This window comes from Phyllobates terribilis, unplaced genomic scaffold, assembly GCF_046119375.1.
Source record: "Phyllobates terribilis strain yellow unplaced genomic scaffold, ASM4611937v1 Scaffold_7__3_contigs__length_470593459, whole genome shotgun sequence".
Lineage (NCBI taxonomy): Eukaryota > Metazoa > Chordata > Amphibia > Anura > Dendrobatidae > Phyllobates > Phyllobates terribilis.
In genome coordinates this window covers 221602847-221621481 of record NW_027362767.1, presented here as the reverse complement: position 1 = coordinate 221621481, position 18635 = coordinate 221602847, and the positions used below count along the sequence as shown (strand labels likewise).

General features: G+C 44.2%; 1 protein-coding gene across 5 annotated transcripts in view; it reads left to right on the top strand.

Annotated features, from left to right (window-relative positions):
* Positions 1 to 18635, top strand: part of STRBP (spermatid perinuclear RNA binding protein) — a 140436-nt gene that overhangs the window by 75426 nt on the left and 46375 nt on the right. For all 5 annotated transcript variants that reach the window (XM_073639752.1, XM_073639748.1, XM_073639749.1 and 2 more), the window contains 2 exons: positions 4627 to 4792; positions 8785 to 8929. In XM_073639752.1, the coding sequence (XP_073495853.1) occupies positions 4627 to 4792; positions 8785 to 8929 (311 nt within the window). The remainder of the gene's footprint in view (positions 1 to 4626; positions 4793 to 8784; positions 8930 to 18635) is intronic.

Sequence of the window (18635 nt, the reverse complement as noted above, 5' to 3'; positions counted from 1 at the left end):
TAATGGGCCCCACATAGTCCTCCATGCAGAATAATGGGCCCACATAGTCCTCCATGCAGAATAATGGGCCCACTTAGTCCTCCATACAGTATAATGGGCCCCACATAGTCCTCCATACAGAATAATTGGCCCCACATAGTCCTCCATACGGAATAATGACCCCACATAATCCTCCATACAGAATTGGCCCCGCATAGTATTCCATACAGTATAATAGGCCCCACGTAGTCCTCCATACAGTATAATGGGCCCCACGTAGTCCTCCATACAGTATAATAGGCCCCACATAGTCCTCCATGTAGAATAATGGGCCACACATAGTCCTCCATACAGAATAATGGGCCACACATAGTCCTCTACACTGTATAATGGGCCAGACATAGTCCTCTACACTGTATAATTGGCCTCACACAGTCCTCTACACTGTATAATGGGCCTCACACAGTCCTCCATATTGTATTATGAGCCCCACATTGCCTTGCGTACAGGATGGCGACACAGTTGAAAGTGCGATGCTCGGCAGTGATGGCTTCGTGGGCCAAATATAATTACCCTGCGGGCCAGATTTCGCCATGGGCCAGAGTTTGACGTGTGCCTTAAAGGGAACCTGCCAAAAACATTAAACCTCAACCAAACCATTTATATGACTATGTAGTCTCTTTAAAAGATTAGTTAAATGATTTCTTTATGACCCCAAAGAACTGTTCAAGCAGCAAGAAATCTTGTTTTGAAGTTGCCTTGAAAGTGCATTAGGGCGTGATGATGCACTTCTAGCTTCTCAGCCTCGCGCTGTATTTACCTAGCAGTTCCCTTCCCTGATAGGCAGGTCAGCGGCCTGAGAAGCTGTAAGTGCATCGTCACGCCCCTTTGCACTTCCCAACACAACTTTAAAACACGGTTTCTCGCAGCTGGATCATCGCTTTGGGGTCATAAAGGGATCGACTGGTTTAGGGCTGCACAGTCATATTAATGGTTTGGAGGGGAGGAGAGGTAAACGTTTTTGACAGGTTCCCTTTAAAGGGTTTAATAAATGTTATATTTTAATTGCTGCTCGGTTGATTTCCCAGGCAAGTGATTATATATATTTTTTGTATGCGTGTTTATTTTGCATTACTAAATAAATTTTAATATGCCTGGTTGCAAGTCCCTCATCTCTGTGCCTAAGTGAGAGGGACATTGCTGACACAGCAGACGAGCGTCTAGTTTCAGTACTTAGAGACATCCTCACGTAGCGCTTCCTGCAGGCTAAGCACTATCCACCTCTGCGAGCAGCCTATTATTCAGAGCTCAGGTAGAATGATCTTCCCAGTGGGATTTAGTAACCCACTGCAATCTCTCAACTTGAAATAAATGATAGTCTCTCAGATGGCGCGTTCCTGTTTACAGTTTTGCTTCTTTGCCGCTCCTTTTGTCCATATAATCCCTCCGAGTCGGCCCCGCACTCTGCTCATTTTAATGACGCCTCTCACAATAGTCAGAGATGTTATTATCCTCTTTTATATGGATCCAGCTCCTTCCTAAATTCAGGACTCTCCGCAGACGGCTTTAAAAATGCAAAAAAAAAATGCTGATAAATTCTGCAACAGTGAAACAATGAGCGCTCAGAGTTGTGTGCAACATTTTCAGGATCATTTTAGGTCTTGACACACCAGCGTATATAAATAGAGGAACACCTCGCCCACGGCAATTATTAATGTGCATCTCTATGCTGTGCTTCATGTGCTCACTCGTCCTGAAGAGGCTTGTTAGCACTAATGTATATGAGGTGTATATTGCGATGACATGCTACAAAGCAGTCAGTTTGCAGCGACATGTCCTGACAATAGATTTTCACTTTCTGATGTCAGAACCTGAAGACGGAGATGAGCGGCGCTGCTTATCTCCTGCGGGAAAGGTTTGTTCTGGATCACTTTTGTGGGAAGTTTCTTCTCAGGTGCAAGCCACAAATTGACCCTGTGCTCCCTCTTTCTTTTACTGTATAGGGGGGCATTTCTTGTATACAGGGCTGTGGAGTCGGTAAGCCAAAACTCCGACTCCTCAATTTCCATTACTCCGACTCCCTCATATATGGCACATGTTTAAGTGATAAATTTACTGTAGTAAAATGGTAACATCAGGCTTTTAATCATTATTATGATACAATAATCAAGCCATTTAGATAGAACATAAAAGATTTATGAGCTAAGAGGAAAAACAAACTAAAACATCAAGCATATAGAGACAACATATACTGGACTATTGGTTTATGCACAGTTTATTGAAAGTTTAGCTATGATTTAAGAAGTACTTACCTTAATCCTGCTTTCCTGTTCACTCAAGCAGTTCTGAGATGAGTTCCTTCATTCCTTCCCTGTGTGTCTTATCTGTAGAGGAGGAGCTTCACTACTTATCATGTACATAAACTGCAGCACAGATAAAAGTCTAGACCCTTAGATCAGGAATAGGACATTTCATAACTTAACGACTCTGACTCCACGACTCTGACTCCACAGCCCTGCTTATATATAAGGGAATTTCTTCTCTTTCCTTTCATAAAAGGGCCCATTACCTTTCATCAAGATGTTCTGCAGCAGCGGAGGTGTAATGTAAGAAATAATGAATGCTATGAATAAAAAAATATATTGGTAATCATTTTGGAGTTTCATGGTCTTTAGCTTTGGTTAAGGAACTCCTCCATGACTTCTAGTTTTCTCATAGTTTGCTTTATGGTGGACATTAGCCTATTTACTAAATGGACTATGAATAGTTGATCGGTTGATCGATGAGTGTGACTGCACCGATTAGCAGAACGGGACAATTTTATCCTCATTAGAATAAAGCGGCAATGCGCATGCCCGACTAGTGGCACTACTCATTCAAGAGTGAAGCAGTGGTCGAGCTTCTGTACAGGGATAAAAGTGCCCCGTCTGGGAAAATCTACCGATCGGTGCAGGTCCCAGCTGTTGGACATCTACCAATTTGTATGTTATCACCTATCCACTTTTTTTCATTGGACAACCCCTTTAACTTTTTTTTTTTTGCCACTCCCTTGGTCCGTATAGTCTCTTAGTTAGCGGCTGCCGTAGACTTACACTACATATAGTCAATTAGCTGCAAATTACCATTCCTGATTCAAGCCCACAAGTCAACATTCGACCCTAAATGCAAACTTTCCATGGAGCATTCATTTAAGGTGTTAGGGTCACCTTACTTCTTCTTGGAGGAGATTTACTAATTACATGACCAGTTCCCAATGCTGAGGACAGTGATTGGACTTACCCAGTCACATGGTGATCCACGTCATTGATGTCACTTCCCCTGCCCCCATGTGACCCGGTCACATGGTGATCCACGTCATTGATGTCACTTCCCCTGCCCCCATGTGACCCGGTCACATTGTGATCCACATCATTGATGTCACTTCCCCTGCCCCCATGTGACCCGGTCACATTGTGATCCACATCATTGATGTCACTTCCCCTGCCCCCATGTGACCCGGTCACATGGTGATCCACGTCATTGATGTCACTTCCCCTGCCCCCATGTGACCCGGTCACATGGTGATCCACGTCATTGATGTCACTTCCCCTGCTCCCATGTGACCCGGTCACATTGTGATCCACGTCATTGATGTCACTTCCCCTGCCCCCATGTGACCCGGTCACATGGTGATCCACGTCATTGATGTCACTTCCCCTGCCCCCATGTGACCCGGTCACATGGTGATCCACGTCATTGATGTCACTTCCCCTGCCCCCATGTGACCCGGTCACATGGTGATCCACGTCATTGATGTCACTTCCCCTGCCCCCATGTGACCCGGTCACATGGTGATCCACGTCATTGATGTCACTTCCCCTGCCCCCCATGTGACAGTATGAGGCCAATCACTGATGAACCGAAGACCGGCATGGAGGAATGAGGTCCTGGGCAGGCGGCGTAAGGACAGGAGAATACATTACTGTTTTTTTTTTTTATCCCTTCCTGTCATTTATAATGTTTATCGATAGATATTAGTGCAAAATAAACATCTTTTTAAGGCTTTCAGACACTTTCGATTTGGACCAATTTTTATCCTAGGTTATGTTTGTTAATGGCCACAGTGTGACCAACATGTGCTCCAGCTCATTTCTTTGGTTTTATTCTTTTTTTTTTTCAGAACTCAATAGTATACATTATAATAATAAGCTTTATAATATATATTATTAGAGAATTCACCTTCTTTCTCTTCCTGGACTGATCATTTATTCTCAATTCACGGGTAAAATGAGTCTTAAGTGAATACTGATTTTTACGTTACTGAGAAAGGAGATGACAATTGGAGCTCATAAAGTTCTATGGAGTAGTTTCTGCAGAATGCCTGTGTCGGCCTCTAGCTCCTCCCCTCTTCATAGAGTTTTATAAGCACCAACTGTCCTCTCTTATTTCAGTAATCAAATCACTGAATACAGATTTCACCCCTGAATTGCGATTTTCGATTTGTGGAAGACTGACTGAAAAGCATAAGATAAGGTGTTAAAGTTTCTTATTTTCACGTGCACTGTTGATTTATTAAATGAAAATTAAAACAACGATGAATCTTTACGCGCTTCGAACCTTGTAAATCCACTGATGTAATTGTGTAATCCCACTCTGCTTGTTTTTCAGGGATGAGAGTGGTCGGGTGCTATGTGGAGTCATGAGGATTGGCCTCGTTGCCAAAGGCTTACTCATTAAAGACGATATGGAGCTGGAGCTGGTTCTCTTGTGTAAGGAGAAACCAACAGAGAGCTTATTAGCATCAGTCAGAGAAAACCTTCCTCTACAAATCCAGGTGAGACACCATATTAGCCGGCTCTCTGTTTTCTGCACGGAATTATTAATAATGTTTTATTGTAAATAGGGCGAGTTCACATTAGTCATTTCACTTTCCATTCGAGGTTTTGGTATTTTTTTAGTAGCAAGATTAACATAGCCCCAATAGATCAATGGGATCCACTAAGATGGTAGAGAGACTAAGGTTTCATTCACATCACATAATTATTATTATTTTTTTATTTTTATTAATTCATTCTCACCGGTTTGTCTAGATGAAAAATAAAATGTATTAACGTGTACAAAGTGCAAATAAAATACAACTTACTAATATAATTGGATTAAAGGGGTTGACCCTTTTCAAAAGAACCTGTAAAGTAAAAAAAGTGATCATTTCTTATCTTCTGAGGTCCAGCGCTGTGTCTCTGCTGCTGTTCGGTTGCAGCGGTAATGTCACTCTCACAGCACTGAAGCCAATCACTGAGCTCAGTGACACACGCTGAAAAGATTAGGTCAGTGATTGGCTGCAGCGTTGTTGACGTCAACGCTGCAGCCAAATAGATGCTGGGCAGTGGAGGAGACACAGCACTGGACCACAAAAGGTGAGTAAAGTTCATTTTCTATTTTTTTTTTTTTTTTTTTTTTATATAAGAGAGCTTAAAGAAGTTGTCCACTACATGGACAACCCCTGTTCATACCCCACGCTCGGACCCAAAAAAATAATAAAGCTTATACTCCCCTCCCATGCTGGTGCCTTCCCGCGGTGTCGGCACTCTCTCGACCTGGGGCTTCCGTGCTGTTGTTGAGACCCCGGTGTCCAATCAGCGCTGGCGTCACTGTCCCCACCTCCTGTCGAATTGAACATGAAGAAGAAGTCAGAGGTCGGCCTCCGCAGCCCGGACGTCCTCTTCATGTTCGATTTGTCCGAAGGTGGAGACTGTGACGCCAGCGCTGATTGTACTCCGGCGTAGAGCGAGACACCACGGGAGCGGCGCCGGCACGGGAGGCGAGTATAGGCTTTTTTCTTTTATCGGGGCCAAACATTTTGCTCAAGATTGGGTTGTCCTAGTAGTATATAACCCCTTTAACCTGCAGGCAGAAGTTTTAAAGAAATGGGGCAACCTCTTTAAGAAAAGTGCCCCAATATCCGCTCCATTTTGGCTGTGTCCCCTCACAGGGGACGGTGATGTGTATGAAATGGCTGGCTGATTTCCGTAGCTAAGATACAAAAATGTCTGTATTATATAATTACAATATGTAAGATTTCTACCACTGAAGATCCTACAAAGACGGTCACAGCCTTACTTTGACGAAGAGCTGCCAGAGGAACAAGCAGGATTCAGAAAAGGCGGAGGAACAAGAGATGGAATTGCCAACATAAGGCCACGGCCCCACTATCAGTATGTGGTCAGTATTTTTTCTCAGGAGTGGGAGCCAAAACCAGGAGTGGGTGATAAATGCAGAATTGGTGACTTGTTTCTATTATACCTTTTCTCTGATTGTTCCTGACCTGGTTTTGGCTCCCACTCCTGAGATAAAATACTGACCGAATACTGATAGTGCCTTAGATGGATAATGGAAAAGGCCAAAGAATACAACAAGGAGATCTATTTTTGCTTCACCCGACTACAGGAAAGCCTTCAACTGTGTTGATGACCAGAAACTTTGGATACCATGAAGGATATGGCTGTGCCGAACCATCTGATCAGCCTCATTAGGAACCTTTACATCCACCAAGAAGCAGCAGTCTGAACAGAGCCCGGCGAGACGGCATGGTTCAGAGTAGAGCGAGGCGGCAGACAAGGCGACATCTTGTCATTTCTCTTCCATTCATAAGCAGAAGGTATTTTTCAGAAGGCTGGACTTGCCGAAAAAGAAGAAGGAATCAAAATTGCTGGACGGATCATCAACAATTTTAAATACGCGGACGATACAACATTGATAGCAACAAGCGTAGATGGAATGAAGGACTTATTGAGTGTCAAGATGGAAAGCTCGATCATGGGACAGCTACTAAACACAAAGGAGAGAAAGATATTGTCTACTGCCAGGTACGACCGGGACACATTTGAGATGGACGGTAACGAACTGGAAGTTGTAAAGGACTTCAGCCTACTCAGATCAATGATCAGTCAAGATGCAGCGACAACATCGGAAGTCAATAGGAGAATAGCTATGGACAAATCAACAATGAAGTCACTGGACAAGGTCTACAAATGGAGGAACGTTTCACTAGAGAAGAAAACACGGCTCGTACATGGTCTGGTCTTTTCGGTGGTAACAAACGGATGCGAAATCTGGACGATAAAGAAACAAGACAGAAGAACAATCAACGCCTTTAAAATGTACTGAAGAAGGATGTTATCAATACCATGGAGGGCAAGAAGAACAAACTAATCAAACCAGACATGTCACTGGAAGCAGGGATCTCCAAGCTACGACTTGCCTACTGTGGACACATCATACGAAGAGATCAATCACTGGAGAAGGACATCATGGTCGGGGGAATAGAAGAAACAAGGCGAAGAGGAGGACCAGCAACCCCATGGCTTGATACTATCAAGATAACGGCGGAGAAGACCCTGGAGGACCCATCTAGGCTACACAAGATAGATCTTCCTACAAGAGCGTTCATCAAGTCTCCATGGTTCGAGATGGAGCCAAAGGCCATTAACAAAGAAACAAAAATCCAGCAGTCTCCCTTCCTACACTAACTGATGCGATGCCTGTGTCCTGTGTCGTCATCCCCAGCTGTTTACATACAGCTTGTATAGAGTGGCATGTAAAGATTGGCTGCATGTTTTCATGTCAATGTGTTATATGGAATCTGTGGAATAGGTATAGCGACATCTGTAAGAAAATGAGGTCCTGTCATCACTCCTGACCGGGGTGTTGTAGAAAATAATCGCATTCCCCTTAAAAATAATTATGGAGCCTCCTTTGTTCTAAATTGTGCTGTTCCTCTGTTTTTCCTCCTGGGAACAGATGGAGCAATTGATAACTGGCATTACAGTTCCTCCTGTCAGTAAGATGCATCTCTACACAGCTTGTATCTGTGAATAGTTTGTAGGTAAACGTGAGATTGGTCACATCTGTTGCAGATTTCAGCTTTCAGCAGAAACTTCAGCGCTTAGAAATTGTGGAAGAATGAACTATTTTAGTTGGGGAAATACTGCAACCAATATTTACATCACCACAACATGGAGGATTGCAGGAAGAGAACAGATACAACACAGTGCAGTGTTAAAGGGAATCAGTCAGCAGGTTTTATGTAATCTGAGAGCATCATAATGTAGGGGCAGAGACCCTCATTCTAGTGATGCTTTCATTTTGATAAAAGCATAGTTCTCTCTGCTGCAGATCTGGCAGTTCTCTGAATGCTGAGCTCTGTATAACTCCGCCCACACCACTGATTGGCTGCTCACTGTGTATAGGCAGAAAGCTGCCAATCACTGTTAGGGGTGGGGTTACATAACAGGAGGACTACTACTATAATCACTAGAAGACTAGTTGTCTTGTGTCATGTAGCACAAGACAACTAGTCTTGTAGTGATAATCTATTACTGATAAAACACTGATGTTATTGAAACTGCAGCAGGCAGCATAGTAAGTGACACATTGCTGGAATCAGGGTCTCTGCCTCTACTTTTTGCTGCTTTAAGATGACATAGCAAAACCTGCTGACAGATTCCCTTTAACAAACTCTAACAATTAACACCACTTTATACGTTTCCCTCAGCACGAGTCTGCTGCTATTGTACTTTTCCAGGATGAATAACAGAGGAGCACAGTTTCTTCTATGGGGAATGCAAATATTAACTAAAACCGACTTGTTATTAGAGCCGACCGGTCCGATGTAACAGAGATTCTCTAGACTCCAGTCTATGCCAATTCCCCCTTCCCGCCATCATTACTTTATAGCGCTGTTCTGCCTCGCATCCACGCTTTTTGACCTCTCTTGCTGCCGGTAGGCGTCCTCTGCCTGGTTTAACCTCCTTCCTTATTCTTCAGAAACTGACAGAAGAGGCGTACCAGGTGGAGCACTCCATGGAGGACACGTCGATAATCATACATAATTCAAAGGAGCCCAAGTTAGCCCTTAAAGTGATCCTGACTTCCCCCTCGTTCCGAGAAGAGGAGGACCGAGCAGGTGGAGGTACTTGGGCTTTCTTCTGTCGGATGTTGTGAGGAGCGGGTGGTTTAGCGCTGAGAGGTCCATCCTTACGTGTAGACGACTGTCGCCTGCTTCTCTTCCTCCTCATCTGGTTTCTGAGATGCTCATTGACGCGACGCATTGATCACTTTCAGATAGTAAACGCTGTTACGTAATTTGTCGTTTTAAAGTCTTTCATTTTTTTTGTGGTACTGAACAGATTCTGCTACACAACCTCAGTGCTGGTTCTGGGCCCTAAAGTAACATGAACATTAGTGTGAATGGTAGCATATACCCTCCCGAGCCGTCTCCTGCTATATCACATAACCTTTTATTCATTCCTTAGCCAATACGAATTCAGCCCTTTCTTAATGTGCTTGTAGCAGCTATGAGGTTGGGTAAGTCATACGTAACATGGTACTAATGTGGTCATGATTTTCTTTATTTATTTTTTTCTCTTTTTTTTTTTTCCCCCTTTTTTTTTCTTTCTTCTCCCCCCTTCCTCCCCTTCCTCTTCATTTTATGGTCTGTAATATTTGCTTCAGCTTCCCAAGCCTGTCCCTGCAAACCTGCCAAGCAACACTGGACCTATGTCAGACCTTTGACCAACAGGCCACACTCTGTCATGTCAACTGAGGCAGCCGGCCCACCTGGGCAAGATGGACTCCCTGTCGCTCCTCCCATCTTTCTAGCCCCCCACCCTCTACTTTCTGTCCTTCCCACAAACATCAGCTATACAGTGTCAAATGTTGGTCAGTTAGAAACGTCCGCGGGACCATCTAGGAAGCATCCTAGGCCATCAATGATTAACGCTACAGACATTACTAGGGGAATGCAGATACTACTCCAAAAATAGGCCAGGCGCCTTCCCAGGGCTGGTAGCGGTCACAGATCGCCACTGCTTGCACTATGAATTGTGCCCCCTTCTATGACGCACACAACCAGAGATGCATTTTCACATGCGGATGTCCAAACAGATTTTGCAATGGAAAGTCCACAGCAGCAGAAACGTAGATGGATTTTACTAAATTTCAGCTATTTACTGCTAACCTGAACAGCCAAACATTTCTGATTCCATAGCATGTCATTTGCACATGTTAAAAGTGCAGATTTTGCCTCTGATTTGCAGCAGATTTTGCCTCTGATTTTTAACAGATTTTGTAGCTGTTTTGCCAGAAATGTAGTGGTTAAAATCAGCTTATTTTGCAGGTATTTTTTTTTTCTTTTTGCATAATTAAAAGGTGTTTTCTGCAAATATTATCACTAACCACCAATACTTTCTCGTTAATTCTGAGCAATTATTGTTGCCTTTCTGCATCATCCAATGAGTACAAACTGTTGTGCTGTACTGCCCGGACGTGTCGCTGAGGCTACACTCACATAGCCGTGTCTTCTTTTTACGACCGTGTGTCCTCCGTTTTGCATCCTATTTTCTTCTCATCCGTTTACACACAGACTGTCAGAACTTTTATTGATCCATTGACCCTTAGCAATAGATCAGTGAAAAGCAGATGATTCTCGAACGGAACGCTGAAGCACGAAGTCTGTCTTCCGTGTTCCGTCCATTCTGCACGAAGCCCCGTAGACTTTAATGGCCGAGTCTGATCCAACAACTGATGAGAATGGGCCATGCTCAAGAGCCGGAGACTCAGATCCGTTTTTAAAACACATGTGTGTACGGATCAGTGAATCTCTACAGATCCGCGTGCTGTAAGAGATAAAGACGGACAACATACGGATCTGTCACATGGATGTGTGACTGTAGACTCTACTCTCAACCACATTCTTTGGGCATGTTCACATACAGCTTTTTCACATAGAGGATGTTGAAGCAGATCAGCTCAAAAAATCCACAGCAAAGAGCATTTAAAATTTTTTTGATGTGGATTTTGGAGCAGATCTGCATCAAAATCCGGTAGATGAATGGGGAGGTCTTTGCATACCATTTTAACAAATGCAATATTGGTGAATGAGCTTATTTGCTGAGATCACCTTACTAATGTGCACAACATAACACTCGCTTCAAGGAAAAACTCTCCCAACAAGTGACTAGTGCAGCCCTGCTAATCCTCCCCTCCTCGCCCAGCGTTGGGGGCCACAGATTACAGCCCACCGGATTGTGGCGTCAGTGCTACAGTACCATCATCCGCTTAATCCAAAATAATCGTTCTCATACCTTCTGCTTAAAAATTAGGAAGAGCAAAAGAAACCACTAGAAACAATCATGCACATACATAGGTCTTTCAAAGAACGTAGAACAACATACTGTACAAGAAAAACATGGCTATAAAGTCATAAATAATCATAAAATCATAAATTGTATTCTGCTTTATATCCATTTCTGGGAAAGCACACTTGGCAGCTGACATGGTAGCCATATTGGGTGTCATACAACTTTTGTGAAATCTTGAAAGGGATCTGTCCTGTGCCTCCCTATTTGATTGGCAGCTTGTGCTGTAAACTGTACAGATAGAGCTGTCAATCATTGTGGATGGATGGAGAGAAGTAGGACTCACCGGCTTTATTATAGCTGCATTTATACCGACCCCAAGTATAGAAAGCGATATATCTCTATCTCGTCTCTTTTATATAGTCTTTAGGGGAGTACAGGAGACCTAAAAGAGGAGCTTGATTGCAGTGAATTATATCATTACCATTATTAATGGCGGCTATATGGCCACTTCTAGAATTGGGTAGAGTAGCCGGATGACTCCTGGACTCATGCAACACCCTAGATAACTGTCTGGCAACCGGATATTCAACCATCGGCTACTTTTTGCAATCCCGTAATACACATGCTCTGTTCGGTCATGTGTGGAGTAGGCTCCTGCCAGACACCCCTGCAGACAGCTTAGATCCAAGGACAAGAATAAGGATCGGGTGTTGAAAATCAACATGCCCAGTCTTCCCTCACACAGAAAGTCGGGACTTGGGAGGCCCCCATACACATCCAATCCTGCTAAAAACGTCAGGTTGGGACAACTTTTCTGTAATGAATGTTGGGGTCTTAAAGCTTTTCTGCAGTTTCACAAGTTTATAATCCTTTTTCTAAATGTCTTTTAGTAATTTTTGATGATAACCTGCAGCACGGACCAACAGATGTGATGCTGCGGACTACACTAAACTAAGCCGCACCCTTCACCAGCTGCTGTCTTCTATGCAGGAGCGAGCAGCACAGGATTTTACAGCGCTGAAGATGGCACCTGCAAGCAAGGAGCGGGGCGCTGCATAGTTTAGTCCGATTTGCAGCACAGATTTTGGGCAGTCCGTGCTGCGGGTCATCAGCACAAATAACTAATAAAGTGATCGAGTCCTGCACAATAATATATATTTTGTGAATCTAAGGTGCCATGCATACTTTAACATTCGCCATGGTCAAGGTCCTTATACTTTTCTTTTTTCGGAGTCAATGGCCGACTTACCGCCTATGTTGGAGGTATATACTGGGGGAATACCTATGACGGAAGAATGAACCGAGAAGTGAACAGAGCCTTGTATTTTTAGATTTTGGGTGGAAATAATCTAAGTAAGCGTCACCATGAGTTTGCTATTTGTCCCAAAAACGGAAAAGCTAGATCACAATTCACACATGATTTACAGACCCGGCGCATCCTTCGGTCCCATGATCAGGCGTGGTATCTGTATTCCCTTACGTTATATAACGGCTCAATTCACACATCCATGATGATATGGGTATAACTGACCAATATTTCCCCAGGTATGGTTTTTGAGTCTGCTAATCTATATCCTAACAACACCGAGCAGCGTAGGTGCAGTGGACCTGTCCTGTGTGTATTTCATGCAGTCAGAATGACGCTTGTGTCTTCATGGGCTGACCTCATTTATATATCATTCTGCTGGTGTCTCGCTCAGCTATGTAACGGGACCTTCCTGCACATCTTCTGTTGTAGCCGGGACGTGGCCGATCTGCTCATTGATGCTACCCCAAGAGCAGGACATGTAGGGTCTGAGGATCCGTCTATTAGGCATCTCAGCACATAGCCGTAGGGATCAGTTCTCACTGTGCTTCATTCACTGGTGGTTGGTAGTAGTGGGCCACTTGTGTAGTCAGTGTTTTACGCCTCCATGTAAAGGCTTTACATTCATTTTGACGACCAACGTGAAAGAAAAGGAGAGTCAGAACATCAGCGTCACTGTCTCTAACTGTATTGATCCCATTTTTCCTAGCACTAAGCAGCAAATTTTTCACAATATATAGAAATTATTAGGGGACAGAGCTCTGTTTTTCCTGAAACTAAGCTCTAGACAGTAATCCATTTGTATCCTGCCACCACTAGAGGGAGCCTTACTGCATACTGGTTTATGCATGGAACTGTAGCAGAAGTGAGCTCCCTCTAGTGGTGGCACCATGAAGTCAGAATATTCTCTTTGTAATTAATGTAATGGATTTGGAGCATTAACCTCTAATAAAAAAAAAAAAACATAATCAGCACAGAATTTTGGACCTTAAAACTACAGGCTGTTACAGTGTTGAGTTTAAAGTCACAGACTACTTTTTTTTTTTGTTATTTTGCTGTTTTATGACACTAAGGCTCAAGCATAGACTGACAGTATTTGTGGATTGATTAAAAGACTTTAGACCATTAGATTCTGCTTTAATACATTCAGACTATGTGCAACTGGTCCCCGATCATAAGAGCTGATGATCCAAAAAATAAAAAAATAAAAATTGAAAAAGCCTGTGTGAACAAGTCTGGGCCTCGCTTCCTAGCAGAGCATGAAGACACTTCATTCTAATGATGTTAATGTACAAGACAGTCTGATATGCAAGTCTGTTTTCTTCTTGCCCTCACCCCATGATCCTCTCATCTGTTCTTTGGATAGGATTCTGCACACAGGTTGCTGACTGGCTGCACAAAAATGCTGCGCTGGAGGGTAATAAATGAATTACATCCCATAATTGATGTCCCGCTGTGCACTGGGAGGTAGAGCCGCAGCGTGCTATTGTGCAGTTGTAAAACATACGAGCCTGCAGACTCATCACACCCGCCGTCGGATGCGTAGTGCTTGGCGGACCCTTCATACACCCCGTTATTGCTGGGGAAGAGGCAGATGAAGGCTACCCTCCATGTTAGCGCTATTTGCCATGGATATGCGCACGCTGCAGGTCCGCTCCTTCATTTCCAGGACCCCAGCACACCTAATAGGCTTTTCTAATGAGTGTTAAACAAGCTTTAAATGCTTGAAATTGACATTTATCGCTCAGAAAGGCTTAACTGGCATGCCCAGACTGCCCAGAGATCAGAGTCGTAATGAGTAATAATTAATGTGTCATCCGCCCTGCCAGCGCCATTAGGAAGAAGGGAACGTATGCAAATGGCTGGCTCATTATTTTGCAGATCTTTCGAGGCTAGGCTGGAGATCCGCTCACACGCAGACGCTGCCCGCGGTATTGTAGCTTTTCTAGGCTAAGCCTGTATTTTCACACCTGCGATCTGCAGCCCAAGTCCCGGGAATCTATTAGGAGGATTAGTGGAATATGCCGGCTCTGCAGCTCCCAGTGCCCGTCTACATCTGCAAAATCACAGCCCAAAAGATGCTTCTACAGTACCCAAAAAGTGATGACTTCTGGTTTTCTGGATATTAGCACATTTTTGCAGCCTTTCAGTCTTGTGATTTCAGTTCTTCATAACCACTCATTTACTGTAGTTTCTTTCCAATTTGTATGTGAACTTGGAGCAGATGTTCACATTGAAATGAAACGGCTAAATCCATGCGCTTCGCAGGCTATGCGGGGACCTCCAGTTTACAGGTGCAGTCCTTCAATCCATTCAGGTCTCAGGATCAGCTGGTCCGCCGGTCAGTCCTCCTATATTTTATTGACATAAGAGCAGGGTTTTTTTGTCACAGTTCCTTTCCTTTTCCACCTGATCCATGATTTTATGCGATCTTAGGAATGACGCCATTTTCTGCTCAAGCTTCGTACAACTGAACAGACCTTCTGATCTGAAGGCCCCTTGCACATTAGATGAAACTTTACAAACATGACGATTTTGGCTTGACCAGTCAACCATCAGATGTGTATAGGGGCCTCCCAACTCTCCCCCGATAGATGATACTGGGAGAGAGAAGGATTGGGTACTTGGAATTTCAAAGGCCGATCCTTTTGTTTTCAGGAAGGAGGTGTCTCCTTGTTGAAAACATCTGAATGAATGTGTATGGGGAAGTCAGGAGAGATGGCTGTCTGCCAAACCAACCTTCGTCCAGCAGCTATCTCATGTGTATGGCCAGCTTCACACTGAGAAGATCCTCTAGGTCTCATCACCAATATATCATTTTCACTTGGACCTACTTTGCTCCAAGCCTCCTACACACATTAGATGTCAATGCTGCGGCCGATCGTTCTGCCTACAGCTATGTCTGCCGTCTCCCCGATTTACAGGATTTCTCGATCGTCCGAGTGCTACAGGGTTCATTATGAGAAAGCCTCTGGCAGTCGTGTCTGGCAACATCTTATCTCCGGGAGAACAAAGCCAAAATTGGACATACCCAATTGACATCTTCACCAACAATCAGTCGGCCAGTGCCCCCATACACATTAGCGTATCAGCTAAACTGTTGATATCGATGGTGTAAATAAACTAGTTTGCTTAGTATAATATGCAATTAGCATAGTAACAAACATCATTGTTCACAGACCTATAGAAGACTACATTCAGGGTTATACAAATACTGGTCTGTCCTTCTTGACCAGCCACAGAAATACACATACATTTACAGGTCAACAGAAACACAATAGTGTATTTCTCTTTGCTTAACAAATCTAATCGTCTGGCTGATTAAGATTATTAGATGTATCGTCACAGGCGGGTTCAGACAAAACTAGTCTAATGTGTATGGGGTGCGTAAATCTGAATTCAAACATCTGTGTTACCAACCACGATGCCCGGACCAATCGCAGGTCTCCTAATTTGAACTTTCAGTCTTATAGGCATATATGAGACAGTTAGTTCTGGTGAGGACACCTGCTATCAGTCCGTATACAGGCTGTGAAGCACGGACGTCTGAACTCAGCCTTATTGTGTTATATTATTGCGTCATGGGCCAAAGTCTTCGTGCATCGGGATTCCCACACTATTAGGCTCTATTCAGTCTACATAGCGGCCATTGTGCCAAATCAGTCATATAAAAGAACCGCACTCAATGGGGTCTATTGAGGTTCCAGCGTGGTCTGTAGCTTTTCAGGGCTAAAATAGTGTTATTTTAGACACTTCCCCTCAAATTTGGCTGGCTGTTTGATGGGTGATCTGAGTGGCACCTCCTAACATTGATGCGAACATAGCCATTGCAGTTGTATGTTGACTTCAGTGTTAACTTGGTGTCCATCAGGCTTTTTGGAATCTGTGACAGCACAGTCTGCAGCATCGTTATTTCTACTAAATAGACTAAATCCCCCCAATGGATCCCATTAATGTCCATAAGATCTTCCAGAACCCATAGCTGTCATAACTTAGTGACCTTTAGTCCATACCTGTCATAACTTAGTGACCTTTAGTCCATACCTTCTGTAAGGTCCATACTTGGTGGTCATGTCCTAATTATTACAACCACAAAGCATTTAATTCCTTGTCCTCCAAGTTCTTGTAGGACATAACCGGCATTGCCATTCCTGACCTGCACCCTTGTGTGTTTTATTCATTGGACTGCACCTTTAAACCAGTGTCAATATCTCCCCCCATGAGGGGGCCGGGATTATCTAATTTGAGCTCCGACGTTCTGAACATGTTCGCAAGAAACAATGCAATGCAAACATCTGCTGCGGAGTTCGTCAGGGCGGAAAATAGGTCTGTAGCACTTCTGACGCCAGGGCCAAACACTTCTCACCTGTAGCACTTCTGACGCCAGGGCCAAACACTTCTCACCTGTAGCACTTCTGACGCCAGGGCCAAACACTTCTCACCTGTAGCACTTCTGACGCTGGGGCCAAACACTTCTCATCTGTAGCACTTCTGACGCCAGGGCCAAACACTTCTCATCTGTAGCACTTCTGACGCTGGGGCCAAACACTTCTCATCTTTTCACTTCTGACGCCAGGGCCAAACACTTCTCATCTGTAGCACTTCTGACGCTGGGGCCAAACACTTCTCATCTGTAGCACTTCTGACGCCGGGGCCAAACACTTCTCATCTGTAGCACTTCTGACGCTAGGTCCAAACACTTCTCATCTGTAGCAATTCTGACGCCGGGGCCAAACGCTTCTCATCTGTAGCACTTCTGACGCCAGGGCCAAACACTTCTCATCTGTAGCACTTCTGACGCTGGGGCCAAACACTTCTCATCTGTAGCACTTCTGACGCCGGGGCCAAACACTTCTCATCTGTAGCACTTCTGACGCTAGGTCCAAACACTTCTCATCTGTAGCACTTCTGACGCCGGGGCCAAACACTTCTCATCTGTAGCACTTCTGACGCTAGGTCCAAACACTTCTCATCTGTAGCAATTCTGACGCCGGGGCCAAACGCTTCTCATCTGTAGCACTTCTGACGCCAGGGCCAAACACTTCTCTTCTGTAGCACTTCTGACGCCAGGGCCAAACACTTTTCTGTAGCACTTCTGACGCTGGGGCCAAACACTTCTCATCTTTTCACTTCTGACGCCAGGGCCAAACACTTCTCATCTGTAGCACTTCTGACGCCAGGGCCAAACACTTCTCTTCTGTAGCACTTCTGACGCCGGGGCCAAACACTTCTCATCTTTTCACTTCTGACGCCAGGGCCAAACACTTCTCATCTGTAGCACTTCTGACGCCAGGGCCAAACACTTTTCTGTAGCACTTCTGACGCTGGGGCCAAACACTTCTCATCTGTAGCACTTCTGACGCCAGGGCCAAACACTTCTCATCTTTTCACTTCTGACGCCAGGGCCAAACACTTCTCATCTGTAGCACTTCTGACGCCAGGGCCAAACACTTCTCATCTGTAGCAATTCTGACGCCGGGGCCAAACGCTTCTCATCTGTAGCACTTCTGACGCCGGGGCCAAACACTTCTCATCTGTAGCACACGGAGCCTGATCAAGAGAATCCGCACGTCCCCCCTCTCACAGCGCACGTTTAGCAATGGGGATTTTGGCTTTCTAAACAATGCAATATTAATGGATCCAGTCCTGTAGCGTTTGATCATTTTTAGATGGCAGGATTTCATTTTGATGTCTTCGCTATCAACCTGCGAGCTTCATTAACGAGGGAGAATATCGGAATTTGCAGACGCCAATAATCAAGTCTCTAAAGATTAAACAATCTGACATTTTCCCAAAAATAAGTGCAGCAAATCCACATCTTCTTTTATGTCTGCACACACCGGGAAGTACATGTATCTATGCTTGTTTTTTTACAGCGCGCTTATGCCATTTTTTGGCACGTGTAAACTTGATACATCAGCCTCCTTTATATGGTTTGATTAGAAACATTCCTGCTGTCAGATCGGGTTTGCAAAACTTTATTTTGGGTTATGGATTTATATTTTAAATCACCAAAATAATAATAAATGGAACAAAAAAAAGTCGTAAAAAACCCCAACCTTTTCCGAGAATCATGAATTCGTGAATGGCTGGGATCCATATAACATGTCAGGATCCCGGTATAATGCGTCGCGGGGCTTCCCCTGGGAGAGTTTTGAGCAAAGGATGTTGAAGAATGGAGAAAAGCAGCAGCGCAGAATAATTACTAGTTTCTCCCTACTGATACTGAC